Source organism: Lepeophtheirus salmonis, chromosome 3 (genome assembly GCF_016086655.4).
Source record: "Lepeophtheirus salmonis chromosome 3, UVic_Lsal_1.4, whole genome shotgun sequence".
Lineage (NCBI taxonomy): Eukaryota > Metazoa > Arthropoda > Copepoda > Siphonostomatoida > Caligidae > Lepeophtheirus > Lepeophtheirus salmonis.
In genome coordinates, this window is record NC_052133.2 from 3,879,182 (window position 1) to 3,898,141 (window position 18,960).

Sequence of the window (18,960 nt, forward strand, 5' to 3'; positions counted from 1 at the left end):
CTTGGACATTTTGCCGAATGGGTACCTAGGGGCATTCCTTGTGAAGTGTACACTCTCACGGTATCATTATCACCAATTTTTCATAATTAGTGAGGGTCAGCATGTTTATATATCAACAAAAAAATACTATATGTTATATGTTAAATTTTAAGACCTATAAGGTTCTTCGTCTCCTCCAGAAAGACCTCAATCGACCCTTCCAGATTCCAGTTAGATTAGATAAATAATTAAAATAAAACGGACAATACATATAAGTAAATACATACAGTCATAAATTAAATTCCCCAACTCTCGGCTTGTAAGATTAGTTTGTCAAGTTTTAGAACATCTGAATTTGTATAAAATGCTTATTTTTTTTAGTTTGAATACTACTTTTATATTGACCGACTAGGGTATTGTAATATTTGAAATTAAATTTAATATTTGAAAAAAAATTCCAAATTTTTAATATCATTTGAAAAGCTGTAAATTTTGTATTAATTTTTTGGGAATAACTATATATTTCTGAATTTTTTTTTTTTTCGAAAAAGTTTTATATTGAAAATTAAATTTTTGAACTTTTTTATAATAGCTATGGATTTTTGAAATTTTTTGAGAATAATTATGGATAGTTTAAAAAAAAAAAAAAGTTTTATATTTAAAATTAAATTTTTGAAGAATTTATTCCAAAATATATTATAATCTAAATTAAATTTTTAAACAATTTATTTCAAAAAATATAATTTTATGTAAATTAAATTTTTGAGAATATTTATATTTTTTTTTCCAAATACTTAAATATTTGAACTTATAATTTTGTAATTTTTTTCCAAAAAATTAAATTTTATGAAAATATAGATGGATTTTAGAAAAAAAAATTCAAAATTTTATATTTGAAATTAAATGTTTGAAATTTTTGTAAACAGGTATGGATTATTGAATATTTTTTTTTTAAATATTTATTATTTCAAATTGAAATTTTCTGTCCAAAAATTTAATTTTTTTAGAAGTTGTAGATTTTTTTTTGAAATATTATGTGAAAAGCTGTGTATTTAAAAAAAAAAATCCAAAATTTAATTTATTGAAAATATTTATTTATTTTATTAAAAAAATCCAAAATTTAATTTATTGAAAATATTATTTATTTTATAAAAAAAATCAAAAAACATTATATTTCAAATTAAATGTTTGTAATTTTTTGAGAATAGTTATGGATATTTGATTATTTTTTTCCAAAAAAAATTATATTTAAAATTAAACTTTTGAATTTTTTTCCAAAAAATTTTATAATTTAAATTGAATTGTTAAGAATATTTATGGTTTTTAAAAAAATCCAAATAGTTTAATTTTCCCCAAAAAAATTTATAATTTAAATTAAATTGTTAAGAATATTATGATTTAAAAAAAGAAATTCCACATAATTTAATTTTTTTAATTTTCCCTATATTTTAGAAAAATATAGATTGAGTATAATAGCGGTACTTACACAATATCAGTCAAGGAAGCTATACATAGCTACTCTGAGTATTATTTAAATTCTTTGACGTCACTAATAAAAACTGCAGTGGAAGTCAAATATTCTTAGGAAAAGCGTTATTGTACAACCTTGTATTTCTATTTCTACCTTGGTTTAACTCAAGAATTACATAAAGTCATATAACAACTGTATTTTCTAATGGCTATAATTTCACTTGGGTAAATAAAAGAGTAATCTATAACATTTTTATTTATTTTAAAACAACTAATCAAGATAATTAATTTTTTTTTAAAAGAAAATATATGACGACAAAAGCTAGTAAATAAACAAAGCTTCAAGAGTTAGAACAATATTTGTCTCTTTATTTTTTCAAATTGTGTTAAAATATCGATGTGGTTATCTCTTTTATAAAATTGTCCACTTAAGCATAAAGGTTATAATAATGTTTAAAATTTAGCACTTTTAAACGACTTGTAGTGTTTTTGAGAAAATTAATGTTATAATAATTTAGCATTGAAGGTATAATACTGTATTCTTTATTCACCTTAATGTCAACTAACTAACAGGAGTGTCAGTTGGAGGTGTGCTGGAGGGGCTTGAGACCTTCCCCCAATTCAAGGAATTTTTGTTATCACCAAAAATTATCGCCTTCAGAGAAAATTTCCAAATGCCAAACGGTTTTAAAAAAATGTAGTTTGGTCAAATTCAAGACCGCCCCAAAACTTAAAAACTTTACATTTTTTGCGAGCCATCTTTGATTGAAAAAACAACTAATTAATTATAATTAGTATTTTCTGTTTGTGTCCACACGAGGAAGAAATTTGGTTAATTCTAGCTGATTACTATTGTTTAATACACATATCAATTCATATATGTCCTTTGAAATGCCTTAAACTTTTTAATATGTTTTTATTGTGTTCAGTTGAAAATGAATTGATGCACTCCAAAAAAAACACTTATATATTTACTGGAAAAACGTGACATTCTAATGCATGGGCTTTAAACTGTCCTCTTTTTGAGATTTCCATATATACGTAGTAATTTTACCACGACCCTTTCTTTTTTTTGTCCTTCAACCTAAGCAAAAATTAAGTATAAATTGAAATGAAATTTACCTCCTTGACATGATGCAATCAATTAATGAAACTCTCCTCATATGTTTTCATCTTTATGACAGGTCAAATCCCCATTATTGGAGTAGGAGGAATTAGCACTGGACAAGATGCATTTGAAAAAATTGAAGCTGGAGCCAGTCTCGTACAAATATATAGTGCAATTGTTTATCAAGGTCCTCCTATCGTCAAAAAGATCAATAGGGAATTGGCGGATATTCTTAGGTAAAAGCTTTTATTTGTTGAATTTGATTATTTTAAATTTTTTTATAAATATAATAAGCCTTATTTTCTATATTTTTATATTTCAGAGAGAAAAATATTAAATCAATATCAGAAGTCATTGGGAAAAAAGCTTCAATAGATTAAAGAATTTAAACTTCATTCTTTTTTTTATACGGACATATATACTACAATATCATTAGATACTTTGATATTCTAATAATCAATATATGTTATATATACCGAAAATGGTGAAATTTAATCTCCTTAGATTTGATTATTTTTATAGTTGGAACTCCCTTTATTATTATATATTTGCAGTATTAGTTTACTTGGAAAATTAATTAAACAAAATAATATAGAACTTCAAAAAAAGTTAAATCATTATTATACTAAATCGTGGAATACTCTACAAATGGAACATTAACTAATTTTTTCCCATCCATTTTTTGGCCACCAACTGGCAATGGTATGTTTGTCTGTGGAGAATTCATTTTTGAAGTGAATTATTAGACGTTGTATAGACGGAGATGTAGAAAAAATGTTCTAGAAAGTGCGAGTGGATTTTATTAGTTAGCAATCTGTTGAAGGTTTTTCATTTTCCAAAACTGTTATAATTATTATTTAATTCTTGAAGGCAAAACATCTAAATATACATTAATAAATAATACTTGTACTCATGAGAGTTATAAGTGTAAGCTGTAGCCCCCCTGAATTAAGGATTTTTTGCTTTTTACTAGAATTTTTTTTTTGTCATTCGGACAAATTATCCGGCAGAGCAAATAATTTAATATTTCAATTTTTTGTGAATAGCTATGGATTTTGAAATTTTTTTCTAGAAAAATTAATTTTTCGTTTTTGAAGAAAAAAATTCCAACAAATGTAATTTTTTGATTTTTTTTCAAAAAATATTATCCTGCGGATAATGTTTTCTACAATTATTTTCAATTCTTTTGGTTTTTTTGGAATTAGATTTGGAGTTAGTTATTATATTCCCTTCCTAAGCATTGAAGGTTTAGGAAATAGGGTTGTGAGATATATAGATTACACGTTATTTATATTTGTACTAGGGATTAACTTTTGTATGAGTGAGTGGTAAAAAGTTTAGAGTGATGTGATTAATGTTTAAAAAAATAAATAATCAAAATTTTTGAGGTTTGTGGATAACTTTAGGTTTAGTATTACTTGGTGGAGGGTCTAGTTATTCTTTTAAATTATTAAAGGAGTCGATGTTGCTTATTTTTAATACCACACACAAGTATAATACTTTTTTTCTCTCAAAATTGAGTGTGGATTACTTTTGTATTTTTCTATGAATAATTGTCGATTTCTATGGATAAAAAGTTCTAATTAACATTTTATAGACCCCACAAATTGCACAAATTGTCATCACAATAAAATAATGAAAAATTAACAAATTTTTATTTGGAAGGTCATAATTGGGCCAATATAATCCCCAATCAAATGAAGGTTCTAAACCATGATTAATATTCTTACGTATCTTAGTACATCCTACAAAGCCCATAGTTGACTAAAATATATCTATGAAATATTGAGCTGCATGATTTATATATGAAATAAAATAATACATTGGGATTTTTCTCCTTTACATGATTTTTGTTCCAAATTGTTTTTATGTTGACGCACCAGATATCTAAGTTTACAACAAACTGTTAAGAAAATAAGTACTTTTTTAATCATAATATAAATCTTAAAATACAGTAAAACCTTTTTAGGTTAAGTTTTAAATTAAAACAGTCAAATATATGTGTTTAACTTTAAAGAAATTCCATTTTATATATTTACAAAATAAAAACAATATGCTTGTATTTACCAAAATTATTTTCATTTACTCTGATCATTCGAAATTTAATTCAAATGGTTATTATATGTTATTAAGAATACAATTATATTACGAATCAATTGAACCGGAACTAACAAATAATACATTCATAAATAGAGTTGTAAAAAATATGACTTGTTTCATTAGATTAGGTACCACCACCTATAAAATGGCGATAAAGGAAATAAAACAAACCTTACACCGTATCTAGTATAGACCTAGTAGAATTGACGATCGACATCCGAGTAACTCCTGCCTGATTCCAACAAGGACTTGTACTTATAACCAGAGATGCAAAAAGTGATATAATAAAAGAACAGTTTTTTGCAGTTATTACCTGAAATAAAGCATTTAAGCTTTAACCTAAATTAGGGAGAGTGATTCCTGCCTTAATATTTGTTTTTATTTAACAAAGCTGTCATCAGTATTTTTTATTCCTCACTACGCCATCACAAAGTAAATTGAGTCCCAAAGTAAATTAATGTTGATTAAGGAATAACTTGTGGGAAAGGGTATCTTGCCTGAAACGAAACTACAGGAAGATCGATACATTACTTATTTTCCCTAGCACCCAGAACATGAAGACTTGTAGTCGGGACCAGAAAACTCCGGAATATGAGTACTCGGACTTGCCCTGAAAATTGAAAATGTGGACTCAAATACAGGTCCAAATATTAGATGTAATGCATCTTTGTTCTTTTCTTTAATTATATTTAGTATTTAGAATGAGTAATTAATAATTATGTATGGAATATGAAAATGCAAAATAATTAATGAAAGTTATAAATATAGGTAGATACGAGTGAACTATTAAAAATGTATCTTAATATTTGGCCTCCTTTATTAATCGTACTATGTAGGTTTTACTTCAGAGATAAGAGTATTGGTATTTTCGAAGTAATTAAGAGAGAGCGTTACTATTTTGTTCAGGTGATGAGCGAGGTATGTGGCATGCAACATCATTGGAAAATGTTTTTTAATGGTTTTTGACTGTTTTTACACAATAAGCTGCACCATCGATATTGAAAACCTTTGGTCTCTACCCACAGAAATTGGAGCCAAAAACGTTTGTTTTATTGTCAAACTTCTGAACATTATCTAAATTTATTAAATAAGGGCAACTTAACAATGATTATACAGAGAATCAATAAATACTGCAGTCATTCATCGTAGTTTCGTCAAGGGGAAGAAGATTATCATTTGCTACGAGTTCTTTCTTAATCTTTGACAACACTACTTTACTTTGAGACTCCATTGACTTTGTGATGGCGTAGTGAGAAGGAATGACATTGCCAGTTTAAAGTTCCATTAATTTTATAAGATTTGGATGACTATCAATAGGGAGCAGTACATTACAGGAGACATGCATTTTGTTCAGATCCGAAACAAAATTAAAAGCATCAAGACATGATTCAATTTTATTTTTTTTTAATAAAACTTCTAATTATTATCATGAATAGGGTTTTTCTTATGCTGTTGTAATTCGAATTTTCTAAAGGCTTAGATCCCAAAACTACAAAGGCCACATGACAAAAATATGGAAGCCTTACCATAAATTTAGTCTTTTTCTCCTTCATTATTGGGGAAAAAGGAATTAAAATTAGTATTTATAAATAACAAATATTATGAAATTGAATGTTTTTAAATGTTAAAAAAAATGAAATATAATAGGTATATATGTATATATTTGTTCTTGTTACAAACATAATATTTTATTTAAAACATGTTAGAACTCTTCATAAGAAAAGTAAGTAATATTGTAAGTGCAATGAGTAAAATTAAAAGTAAAATCAATTGTATGTATGTATACTATACAAGCCTGGTTATACCTTATGAACTATGATTGAAACGCTGAACGGAACAAAAATACTGGCTGAACAATGAACGGAAAAAAAAATTGTATGTATTATCATGTATGCCAAAATAACGGAACGCTTTCAAGTCTGTATTTAAGCTTACTACTTTTCTTGCCTAAGACGAGACTACAGGTAGATACAGAGATAGCTTATTTTCCCATGTACCCAGAACATGGTTCAAGAACCAGAAAGTACCAGAGCATGAGGACTCAGACTTTAGCAGAACACTGAAAAGGGGAACTCAAATACCGGGCTCTGAATATCGGATTTTATAGATCTTTACAATTATAACGAGGATTTTTTGAGTAGCTACAAAACATACAAGATTCCATAACAGCGGCAGCCACGGTAGGACCAAGTTCTTCATCATCCTTTTCCACAATTTATTTAACAGAATCTGGATTAATCATTGGATCAATATATGCAGGCTTTAAGCTTCTGAGTCGAGATTGTGAGTTCAAAGCTGTTAGTGCCGAAGAATCACAAATTTTTTTTGTTAGAGATGCCTTTATCAATGGTATTTCTTCACTTCACATTCGACAAAGGTTGCTAGAAAATGATATATATTGGAATAATGCTTGTCAACTAGCAAAGTCACTAAAAATGGCCGAAAGTCATGCTAATTCTTTTGTAAAATCAAGTACTACTCCCGTAATAAATGCAATTGTCGAAAAGGATGATGAAGAATTTGGTCCTACCGTGGCTGCCGCTGTTATGGAATCTTGTATGTTTTGTGGCTACTCAAAATATCCTCGTTATAAATGTCGTGCCAGAAACGCTCAATTTAAAAAGTGATAAAAAAGGGAAATTTCATTAAAGTTTGTCGATCACCCAATGTAAATAAAAGTTTGCATATTTACTCAGCTACCTTATCATGCTCTGCAATACCGACATTACTATTGGCAACCTCCATTGCTACAGGAGGCCTAGGAAAAGCAGTGGTTTGAGCTGAACTAAACAACATATCAGTCGAAAGATTAATAAATACCTGCAGTACGGAAAATTAAGTAATAACGGGAATATATCTCCTTCTAATATGAAAGTGTCATTTGCTTCTTGTTCGTATCAACCGATGGTAAAAGGAATGTGTAGCTTAATCCTTTGTATAAAAGGACAAACATATAACAATGTTGAATTTTTAGTCCTTAAAAATCTTTGTTGTCAGTGCATATTGGGACATAATTTTTTGAAAGAGTACTTAAGTGTTGAAATTCCATTTGGCTGACCTAGAAAACCACTCCAGATCTGTAATTTTACAATATTGAATGTACCTAGTCCAACTCTCTTTGGTAATTTAGCTGCTGACTGTAAACGAATTGCAATTAAGTCTAGAGAATTCTCTCTTCCTGACCAAGAATTCATAGATTCCAAAATCAGTCGTATGTTAAGGGAGGGTATTATAAAAGGAAGCAGATCGCCTTGGCAAGCACAAGTTTTTGGTTGCCATCAATGAAAGGCAAAAGAGAAGACTAGTCATCGATTACTCTCAGACCATTAACCGTTACACACTTTTAGACGATCATCCACTCCTGAGAATAGAAAATCTAATAACAAAGTAGCCCAGAACAAAATATTAAGTACCATTGATTAAGTGCGTACCCCCATCTCACTATAAAAAAAGAAGAAAATATATGTCTTTTGAGGCTTCCATGAAGCTTTATCAATTCAAAAGGATTCCTTTCAGTGTGACGAATGGAGTTCCAGGATTTCAACGAGTTATTGATTTTAATATATCTACGGAAAAACTAGTAAGCACATATGCTTAAATCGATGATGTCACAATCTGCAGCAGAACTCAAGCCAAACATGACAAAAACTTATCTCGGTTCATGGATGCATTTGATAAATATAGCCTAAATATCAACGAAGAGAAAAGTGTATACTCAAAGTTGAAGATTTCGCTACTACGATGTAGCATAGAAAATGGTGAATAAAACCAGATCCTGATAGAATTACTCCTTTTTTAAATATGTCGGCTCTTGTTATCCTTTAAGAACTATGTTTGCTCATTATTTAAGGAGGATTTCAAATTTCTCTGAGAAAATACGACCTTTAAATCAAGTTAGACAATTTCCAATTGATAAAGCAGCAAACGATTACTTTATTGCCTTGATAAATGAAATATCGCAGGCGGTGTTAACTGCCATTAATCCTGATGAAATAATGATAGTGAAAACAGACGCATCAGACTTTGCCAATGAGTGGTTCTGAATCAACGTGGAAGACCCGTAGCATTTTACTCAAGAAACTTCTCAAAAAGAGAGTTAGGACACTCATAATTCGAAAAGAAGTGAACGCCATCGTAGAAACGCTCAAAAAATGGAGACCTTTTCTGCTATTTTAAGCTCATAACAGATCAAGAATCGTTATCCTTTATGTTCAATATTAAGTAATCTAGTAAAATCATCAGATAGAGAATCGATCTGTTTTGTTATTCATATGATATATATAGAACCAGAACGAAAAATGTAACTATTGACATGTTATCACGAGTATGTGGTGTCGTATCAACAGTCGGAGATCTGAAAATTATAAATGTAGATCTCGCTCATCCAGGTATAAGTCGATTAGCCCACTTTCTCCGGTGCAAGAATTTACGTTATTCCATGAACAAAATAAAAGAAGTGTGGCACATTTTCCGAGTTGTAACCAAAGTTCTTCTACCCTTATCAAAGCAATAGAAGCCATGGAAAGGTTAAGCGTAGATATTAAGGGTTATCTCCTCAGTTCTACCTCTTCGAATAAATATATACTTACAATTATTGATGAATACTCTCGTTTCCCATTCGCTTTTCCGTACCTGTATATTACTACTAAAACGGGTTTCGAATGTTTTGTAGAACTTTTTTCACTTTATGGGTATGCCACTTACATTCATAGTGATTGAGGCACTTCTTTTATGGCATTATTAGGAACACTGTATCCTTATTACTGAAAACAAAAGGTCTACCTTTAAGTGATTGGGGTACCTGTCCCACTAGACGCTCTACACTATGTTCGATCTTTATAGAATATATCTACAAAAAGAATGTTTAATTATCAAAGAAGATCCACTAAAGGCTCTACCACTCCATCCTGGTTAATCAACCCTGGGAAAGTCAATCTTAGAAGGTATGTGGGATATAGCAAAAATGATCCCCTAGTTGATGAAGTCGATCTAGTTACTTCCAATCCTGAGTATGCTACAATAAGATTGTCTGGAGGACAAGAGAAAATGGTGTCTCTAATAGATTTTGCTCCTGCTCCTCAAAATTTGGTAGTCGATACCGATAACGAGAATGAAAGAGATTTATCACCTACTCCTGTCACTGAAGAGCTCAGAGAAGTTGGATCCACAAATGAAACTCAAGAAAAATGTCTTCCTAATGTTGGAAAAGAATCTTTACACATGCACTCTGAAACTCCGAAGATCTACAAGGGATTAACAACAATACATACTTTTTACACAGTTCTTCTGGTTCGGAAGACTTCACAACCCCATAATGAGATTTCAGATATTATGGAACCAGAAGTAGGTGAATTTTCGCTGTTCTCTAAAGAGCAAAAAGGAATCTTCCATTATTAAAAAGGAACCGGGTTTTAGGTCTTGAAAGGTAAGGGTGTTTTCAACGAAAGCAATCCTCTCCAGGTCCCAAAAGGTTTTTAAAAAAAAATTATTTTATGTTGATTCTGTTGGATTATGTCAAAGGTACTGTTAGTGTCAAATCTCGAAGTCTTAGACCAAACAATTGTTTGTGCAGCTCCCATTCACTAGATATTTCACTGATGGAATAAATAATTGGAGATAACAGAAGCAAACATAAGAATGTCATAGATTGACGATTTCGTGACAAATCTTCTTTATTCTAATTGAGGACTTCATCCAAAGCAGGGAAGCCAGAACTGCAGTATTGAGATTCTCATATGATTCGCCTTTTCGTGCTGTCTTCCCTACTTTTGATACCTCGTTAGCTGGTAAGTCGGTTATGGAATAAAATATTTTTTTTGAATTCGATAGTATAAATTAGGTCTTAAGGATGTCAAAACAGACACTGGGATCGACTACGTCGAATTCAGGAGCTTTGAGGCCCACTTTCATTGTCACGTTCTCCTCTGATGCAGTTGCAATTATTAAGAGAATATATATATATCCACTGATATTGATGGAATCCAGACACAATTAAAAAAAAATGACTCTGTTACCAATTAAGGATTGCATTTTACACAAATAGCACTAAGTCCTCCAAAATAGCATAACTGGTTTCATCCATAGCATTGAGACTGAATTGTAGCGCTTGGCGTAGTAATCAATCATTATCGATCATAAGAATTAAGAAACTATTTTTTTACTTCAGAGATATCGTAGTTTGGTCTAAGACAAGAAGATAATTATTTCCCAAAAGTTATTTGTTAATCTTTGATAAACAATGCTTAACTTTTGGACTCCATGGACATTGAGGAGAAAGAGTGGCTTTACCAGTATAAAGTTTTATTAATTGTACAAGATTTGGAGGACTATTAATATCAAGTTTGACATTGCAGAAAACATTTTATTAACATCTTGTTAATATCCAACATAAAATTAAAATCATCAGGACTTGATTTAATTATATACTTTGAAAAAAGCTTCAAATTATTATCGTGAATACAACTTTCATTATGAAGTTGATGTTGAATTTTCTAAAAGATTGGCTCATAAGATCACGAAGGCCACATGACAAAATTCTAAAAGCCTTACTATAAATGTAAACTTTTTCTTCTCCATTATCGGCAAAAAAAGGAATTAAAGTTAATATTTATATATAAAAGTTTTATAATAAAATGGAATATTATGTAATATTAAAAAATTTAATATGATTGTCATATTTATTTGTTTTTTGTGATATGCATAATATTTTGTTTAAAAAGTGTTATAAATAATCATAAGAAAAATAATTAATATTGGGATTGTAGGTACAAAAGTCTTAGAATGAATACATTTAAAATAATTAATTATTATTTTATCCTACATTAAAGAAGAGTACAAGCTATATAATTTACTTAATTCTTTTATTTTAAATTGTAGATCATTTTTATTTAATCTGTAATCAAACTTCGGAAATTTCCATCGCAATTATACATTTAAACAGTTTGGGTCGTCTTTTTTTAGGGTTTTGGTAATGACGAGGGAATTGTTTTTTGACGTCCTACTTAGTATTGAATTCGATTCCTGGCAATTACAGTTTTGTAATTAAGAAGCAAGTAAATTTCAATATTTAGACTGCATTATTACAATTTAATATTGTAATATCAAATATCCATATCGTCAACTCTTCTCATTAAAAACAATGTCATTTTAGGACACAAATGATTCAAGACTGGATCATTTCTTGCAAATTTGAACATTTTGTAAGTCATTCAACCTTGATAAAAGCTGATTAAGATAATATATTAATATTGTAACCATTCTTCGCTGTATACTATTGGTTGGAATGTTATGATAAAAAGTCTTTATTATAGACTTTAGGATAGACTTCGAAGTAATTCCTGCTAATGTTTTTACCATATACGGAGTAGATTTATGTTCACTTCCTTTCCAATGGTCTCAGGCTGTTAACAGTGAATCTACTAAAACTCCATTGCAGTTGAGCTGCTCTTCTCCAAAACAGTATTCAATTGTCAAGTTTACCAAGTTAATATTTGGTTTCTTTTTTTTTTTTTACATATGAGGACACCAATAAATACTTCAAAAATAATATTAATTGAATTTAAACATTATTTTGACTCTGATTGGAGCTTTTATATTATTCTATTAATCATAGCTTACTTGTCTGATAGTGATAGCCACTTTCTACTCTTAATATAACTCTAATTCAATTTGACTATGAAATTAAATATATTAATAGATTCCTTTTTGCTCATAATATTGAAAAAACACTTGTTTGATTTTGTTGAGGAGTGAGACTCATTTGTGGCTTCCATCACACCTTGTGTTAATATTTACTTCAACAACCATCTCTGAGCCCTTGACCATTTTTTCGATAAAAATTGGAACAACCGATGATGCTCTTAGATTCGGCAAATCATTAACTGGGATTTTTCTTCCTCACGAGCAAATATAAAATCAGAAAACGAAGAGGCATACACACATGGAGGATATATTAGGCTATTAATAACCCACCCTTTCCTATAATTTCGATTAATCTTCCAAATTCAATTTTCTCTCGGTCTGATTCCGACTCAAATCTGATTATATTATCTGGAGGAGTATCTTTTAAGGATATACGTCTTCTGCAAGATGTACACTGGACATTTTTCCGAAGAAAAAACGCAATTAGCAACAAAGTATAGAACACAGCTCTCTAAAGTAGATATAATTCTCTCCAATTCGTAAAGCTTCAAGTCAGTAAATATGATTTCAGAATTAGAAATGTTTTCGTCGCCATGGAGTTCCTTAATTTGAGTCAAATTTGATGTATCCATGTTTGAAAATTTCCATAGTAATAAGATCCGTATTTTTTAAGTATCAGAATATAATTTGAATGCACAAATGGTGGACTCATGGAAAATGGCTTAGCGAATTTGAGATTGGTCTTCTCAATCGTGGTTGGATTTAACAGCTTGAGTGAAAGCTTGTGAGCCAGCTTTACATGGAGGGTTGATTCTTTGTGATATATTTATATCAGCCGAAAACAGGCCGAAAGATGGCGATCCAGTGTTGGGACAAACAACTATGGTAATCCTTTCTGTGGAAACAATTAAATATTTTTTTAAATTGTACACTTCCTCGATCAGGAGGGAAACTCATTTTGTGTTATGTGGATGAGCAATAATTGAATTCTGGAGATTTTGTCCGCATAAATATTTGCTTACATTTTAGCCTCAATTTTAGGATCCTTCAGTGGAAATCGATGAAAACTGACATCAGGATCATTTTCACTGTTATTTGAACCTTGATTACAGGTAGGGGCACAGCACTTGAAACCCATAATTATTAAATAAATATAATTCAATCAAAGTCTCTACCGCACATATACGTCAACTATTGAATGAACTTATCATTCTAATTATTTTCCAAATTCAAATATAGAAATTATTTTTAGCGCCGTAGAGAGCATTTTAATATTTAAATAGCTAATCTAATTTAACAAGAAATAAAAAAAAATATTAGGTTGAGATAAAATCGTGTTATAAGATGTCATAAAATCTTTAAGATCTTCCCTACTCAAATACGAAATGCTACCAAAACTTTCAGAGCTGGGAACTCGGTCTCGTTATCAAAAGACTTCACATATAGACTCAAAGGAAAAAGAAACTGTCGAACAGCTAAAATTAAATAAATTAGACTAATCCGAAAAGTATATATTTTAATAAAATGAAGCGAATTACTTATTTGATAAATTCAAATCTATATATTTAACACGTAATAATTTAGCATTCCAATTTCTCAGAAGGTCATTGCAGTAGTGATGAACTAATTACTTTAATCACAAAAATAGGACTTCTTATCCCTTGGAGGGCTTTAGTAGAATAATATACAACATTTTTGTAACAATAACTTTATTCTTGAAAATAATACTGTCTACTCTAGATATATAATATGAAATATTTATATAAATTGAAGGAATTGAACGTTGAATTATAATAATACTATTAAGGAGTGAGAAAGTAATATTTAATTGTTAGTTCAGATTTTAGAATAACTGTATTTGACTATTTTTACAATTTCTATAGTTTTGATACAATTTTAAGAATGAGAGAGATATCATATTTACACTTACGTTCAAAATATGGGTGCTAAATATTTAAAGTGGAGAGAAAAATTCAATAAATGTATCATCTCTTTAGGACCTTTACAAATTCATAATGAATGAATAAAGTCTTGTGTACATAAATCTCAGTATCAAATTTAACAGTTTTAAAATAGGAAACTTTTATTGCATCCTATATTTGGAAGAATGGTGCAAATAAAAAAATCATAAATTTATCGTAACTTTATACGGAAAGTTTCTTAGTTAAATAGATACATATAAGTCTGTTCAATTTAGGAATTAATTTAATAACTATGATTACAATATAACGACACTTTCACGTGCATGAGTAGAAGCATGGTGACTCCGAAGAGTACTTCTTGTTTTGAAATTTTTTTTGCAAATGGGGCAGGGAAAACCCCTGGTAATAATGTGCTTTGCTTCGATATGACGCTTAATATTGGTTTGAATGCGGGAAGTATATTTACATTTTTTACATTCGAATCCTTTTTCTTTATTTTTCTTAAAATGTTTGTTAATCTCAGCTATCAAGATTTGGTGATATTCTAGAATAAAACAATGGTAAAATTGAGTATAACAAATAAATTCAACTATGAAGGTGCATACTTTCATCCTCATCCTTAGACAAAAAATCCCCTTCTTCGAATTCTTCTCCGTCAACATCATTTGAATATTCCCTTTGAACGAAATTTGAACTAGAGTTTGACATATCATGACTAATATCATCGTCACAATGACTCTGGACTCCCTCAACCATACCTTGACTGTGTGAAGATTCCAATGAGTCCATAAATAATTCATTTGTGTTTTCTCTCTTCATCTTTAATGTGCTATTAGGAACGGGAAGATCTTGCCATTGTTCATTAGGATTATAATTGCTTGCTTGATGTTGATTCTGATGTTGAAGGTTTTTTTTCATTGGAGAATACAATTCTTGAGAGGTTGTAGGATTGAGAATAAGGCTTGAGGATTTGTTTTCTTCCGGGTGTTTTAAAGTAGAACATTCACTATTATTCAAATGGGGATTTTGATGAGATTTTGTACCAGAAGGAGAGGGATCTTGTACGATTGTCTCCTTTTTCTCCAATCCTTCATTTTTCCCAACTTTATTTGATTGAAGAATATTTATTTCTTCGTTACTATTAGTACTGTTAGAAAGTCCCTTGATTTGAAACTCTTCTGCTACTTTAATCAAATCATTTACTACCTCTGAGGCCACTCTCATTTCCCCATAATACAAAAATGAAAGAATTAGCTCCAGATAATCAAAATTAATATCTTTGAGGTAGATCACAGGATGTGGATAAGAGGGTATTGATTGAATTATGGAGCGAAATACGGGAGAACAAGCACTGAGAATGACCTTGTGAGCCTTGATGACCCTGGAACCAGATATGAGGGTCACATCAAAGAGTTCTCCATTCTGTAGTAACTCGGATAACCCTTGCTTGAAGTTTGACTCATATTCATTCCATCGGATACAGAGATTATCGAGGTAGCCCATCTTGTACTTAACAGTCAATCACACTCACAAATCTGAAATCATATTGCAAGATAAAAGTTGAATCAATCAATATCAGTCAGTCTACACAAAAATGAAATAAGGATACAACACATAGTATTATTAAAGATATTACTTAATCCATGTTCATATATTAATTATTTAATATTAATAATTATTATTGAAATTCGTCAAGTTGTTATTAGTAATAAGTTATTACTAATAGACAATAGGAATAACTAATAACAACTTTACGAATAACTTAATAATTTATTATTTAAATATAACCATCTATATAATTATTAGTGCTAAACGATTTAAAAAAATAATAATATTTAAGACGATAGTTAATTTTATTTAATGTAGATTTTACTTCTGATTTCTGTCAGCGATTGAGTAATTTGAATTTTTTGACAGAAATTATTCCGACTTGCTTTGCTCCACCTTTTCAATTATTTTCTTTATTTTGTTATTGTAGATGACGCTCGTGTTGATATTGAATTAAGAGAATGAGAAGAAAGGAAGAAGAAATAATATTAACATTAAGGTAACAGGGATGGGACCAAGAACATTGGTATTTGTAAATAAGTGTTTAAGAGTTATCTAAATTAGTACTTATACTCCAGGCCGTCGATTTTATTGATGGGTAGCGTAATTTTAAAATACTCTGACTAATATGAAGTTTATTATACATTAAAAAAACAATCTGTACCCAAGGTTAATACGAATACATTTCTATTAACCTTGCTGTACCCATATTGATATTGCATCGGAGAAAAGAAAAGGAGGGGGTGACAAAAAGGAAAGAATATTCGAAATTGAAATTAGTAATACAAGGCTTGTTGAAAATCGTTCATGAACGATAGAGGATGAAGAATTTAAAAAAATGAACGATTAATGACAAAAACTACACTTATAAATCGTTCACCGTTTATATAGAATACATTATTTAAGAACCCTCTTTTTCAATATCTGGAATAATCCAATTATTTGTACATTTTTCATGAAGTACTTCGATTAATCTCGGTAGATATATTCTCTTACAGTCATGGATGAGAAGTAATGTGTGTGACAGTATGTATTTGGTCCAGGCAAGTCCTTCAGACTATCAGTGCTAGATTAAAAAATAAAATAAAGGTCAGTTACGTCATCAAGGACCGAACTTCATCAGTTTTAAAACGGATGTCTAGAACTGCAGTCTTCAATCCTAGCATTTTCGCTATTATACTATTATTTGAAATTTAAGGTTTTCCCTTACGTATAACCGACTTTTGCTATGAATTGAAGTTAATTAGTGCTACTCATTATTAAGTCGTTTCATAATTAGTAGTGATGGGACGATAAATCGGAATTGGAGAATCGGGTGTTTTTTCTGGAATCGGTATCTGGAAAATAATGTTTAATTTGCGATTCCGATTCTTATTTATTATTGTTATTAAACTATTTATTGCGTTTCTAGATTTTGGAATTTTTGCTTTTGACAGGAAAATTTAAAATTATAAATATTTTTCAAAAAATTAAATATTTGAAATTCAATTTAATTTTCTGTGAATAACTATGTATTTTTTATAAACGTTATTTTATTTAATCGCTCCGTCACTAATATAATTAGATTAACACGTAATTAACATAATATTTACTCGCAGTTTTCTATTTTCTTAGAATAAATCAATTTTTTTTTCATAGGTCCTCAGTCAATTATTCCTTTCTTTCCATTCAGAAATATTAATTATTTGTATTTGTCTATAATTCTATTGAATAAACAAAAGTATTTGATTAATTCAGGTTGACATCAATAGAATGGAAAGATAAAATAAATAAAGTACTTAATTGGATAATAATTAGAGTTGTAAAAAACATAACCTGCCGGTATGTCTAAAAAAACAAAAATTAACGTAGAAACGCCGACAATTTCAAGAATGTTGAAGAAGTGTGCCACTTTGCTATAATGGCGTTCTAATTGTGTATGTACAAGAAATTCTAGATACCTGAAATAAGCATGCAGAACTTTCATTCCCATATGAGGGGGAAATAAAAGGAGTGATTTGTTGAAAAAAGGAAAAAAGAGTCAATGTCATTTTTTACTCGATTCCTACAAGAGGGGAAATAAGGGGGAAAAAATCTATACTGCATGTGTGAACATTCCATGTATCAAGAATTCCATATACATATCTAAATTAATAAAAATTATTATGTATGTCTGTCTGAATGTATGAATATATGACAACAAGTCACCGGATAGAATGTATATAGTAACTTATTTACTACGGGTAAGGACAGCAAAACATAGCCTGTTAATTAATGTTGCTATTCTCATTACTAGGGAAAGGTTTGGTGATTATTTTTTGACATTCTGTTTCTGCTGTTCTTTTTACATAAACAAACTACACTGATGATTTAGTCATTATGGGCGAGCAACAAGCAAAAAGGCAGCGCATCTCAACCTGGTTTTTAAGTTGGCCAAGAGGGAAAAAATCGAGAAGACCTCTCTAGATTGTCAGGAAGTGGGGGGTATAATTTAAAGAGGGATACAAAGTTCTCGATAATTTTAGAGACGATATAAAGGAAGATAAATCGCCTCGCCAACGACTTCTCTGTTACTCCTAGAGGTTTTAAAGCACAACTTGGGATTAGTTTCTTTCACAAGGACCACATGCCACCTACGGACAGAGGGTATGAAAGCCTTGAGGGACGAGAGGCTCAAGAAAATCCTCAAATGAGTTAAGGCAAATGGGCCTGTGAAAATTTTCTCGGACAATAAAATTTTCACAGTTGATCAATTTCACAACTGCAAGAGCGACTGCTGGCTTGCAGAAACTAAAAAAAAGGTCCAAAGGGTATACCAGACAAAATATCTGGCCCAAAAAATTCTCCTCGGCGTTGAGACATCTGATGGAAAGAAGATGCTTCTGTTCTTTTTCAAGGGTGGACAGAAACTCGGTCAGGAGGCCTACTATAAGGTGCTTAGGTAAACCATCTTGCCATGGCTGAAGACCAACTACCTGGAGGGTAACAACGTGTGGAATCAGGACGGCGCCCTCTCTCACACGTCCGACAAGTGCCAAAAGTTTGGCACAGATACCATGGCTCGATTCTGATCCAAAGATATATGGCGCCCTTCCTCACCAGATTTGAACCTACTGGACTTTTCTGTATGGAGTACTTTGTAGATGGAAACCAACAGGACCTCAGACCCAAATGTGGAGTCACTAAAGTCCTCCATAGTAGCTGTATGAGACA

The 18,960-nt window shown here is 30.2% G+C and overlaps 2 protein-coding genes, 1 long non-coding RNA gene and 1 other non-coding gene across 8 annotated transcripts in view; 2 read left to right on the plus strand and 2 right to left on the minus strand.

Moving 5' to 3' along the window:
• Positions 1-3,165, plus strand: part of Dhod (dihydroorotate dehydrogenase 2) — a 46,506-nt gene extending 43,341 nt beyond the window's left edge. For all 5 annotated transcript variants that reach the window (XM_071886896.1, XM_040708331.2, XM_071886898.1 and 2 more), the window contains 2 exons: positions 2,634-2,793; positions 2,880-3,165. In XM_071886896.1, the coding sequence (XP_071742997.1) occupies positions 2,634-2,793; positions 2,880-2,937 (218 nt within the window). In that variant the 3' untranslated portion in view covers positions 2,938-3,165. The remainder of the gene's footprint in view (positions 1-2,633; positions 2,794-2,879) is intronic.
• A 5,785-nt stretch (positions 3,166-8,950) lies between these two features.
• Positions 8,951-11,375, plus strand: LOC121114380 (uncharacterized). The gene is made up of 3 exons (XR_011779149.1): positions 8,951-9,600; positions 9,651-10,443; positions 10,497-11,375. It is a non-coding gene; the product is annotated as an uncharacterized protein (transcript).
• A 128-nt stretch (positions 11,376-11,503) lies between these two features.
• LOC121114379 (uncharacterized) lies at positions 11,504-13,562 on the minus strand. The gene is made up of 2 exons (XR_005863251.2): positions 13,321-13,562; positions 11,504-13,193 (listed from the first exon to the last, which is right to left on the minus strand). It is a non-coding gene; the product is annotated as an uncharacterized lncRNA (long non-coding RNA).
• Positions 13,563-13,990: 428 nt separating this feature from the next.
• On the minus strand, positions 13,991-16,827 carry LOC121114378 (uncharacterized). Its single transcript, XM_040708327.2, has 3 exons — positions 16,094-16,827; positions 14,826-15,755; positions 13,991-14,764 (listed from the first exon to the last, which is right to left on the minus strand). The coding sequence occupies exons 2-3, from the start codon at positions 15,721-15,723 to the stop codon at positions 14,517-14,519; spliced, it is 1,146 nt and encodes a 381-aa protein (XP_040564261.1). The 5' UTR covers positions 15,724-15,755; positions 16,094-16,827; the 3' UTR covers positions 13,991-14,516.
• Positions 16,828-18,960: the final 2,133 nt, after the last annotated feature.

Excerpts from the sequence above, each read along its gene's own strand:
- LOC121114378 (XM_040708327.2), bottom strand. The coding sequence starts at position 15,723 with ATGGGCTACCTCGATAATCTCTGTATCCGATGGAATGAATATGAGTCA. Across the intron at positions 14,765-14,825 it reads GTCTAAGGATGAGGATGAAA|AATATCACCAAATCTTGATA; the intron begins GTATGCACCTTC and ends GTTTTATTCTAG.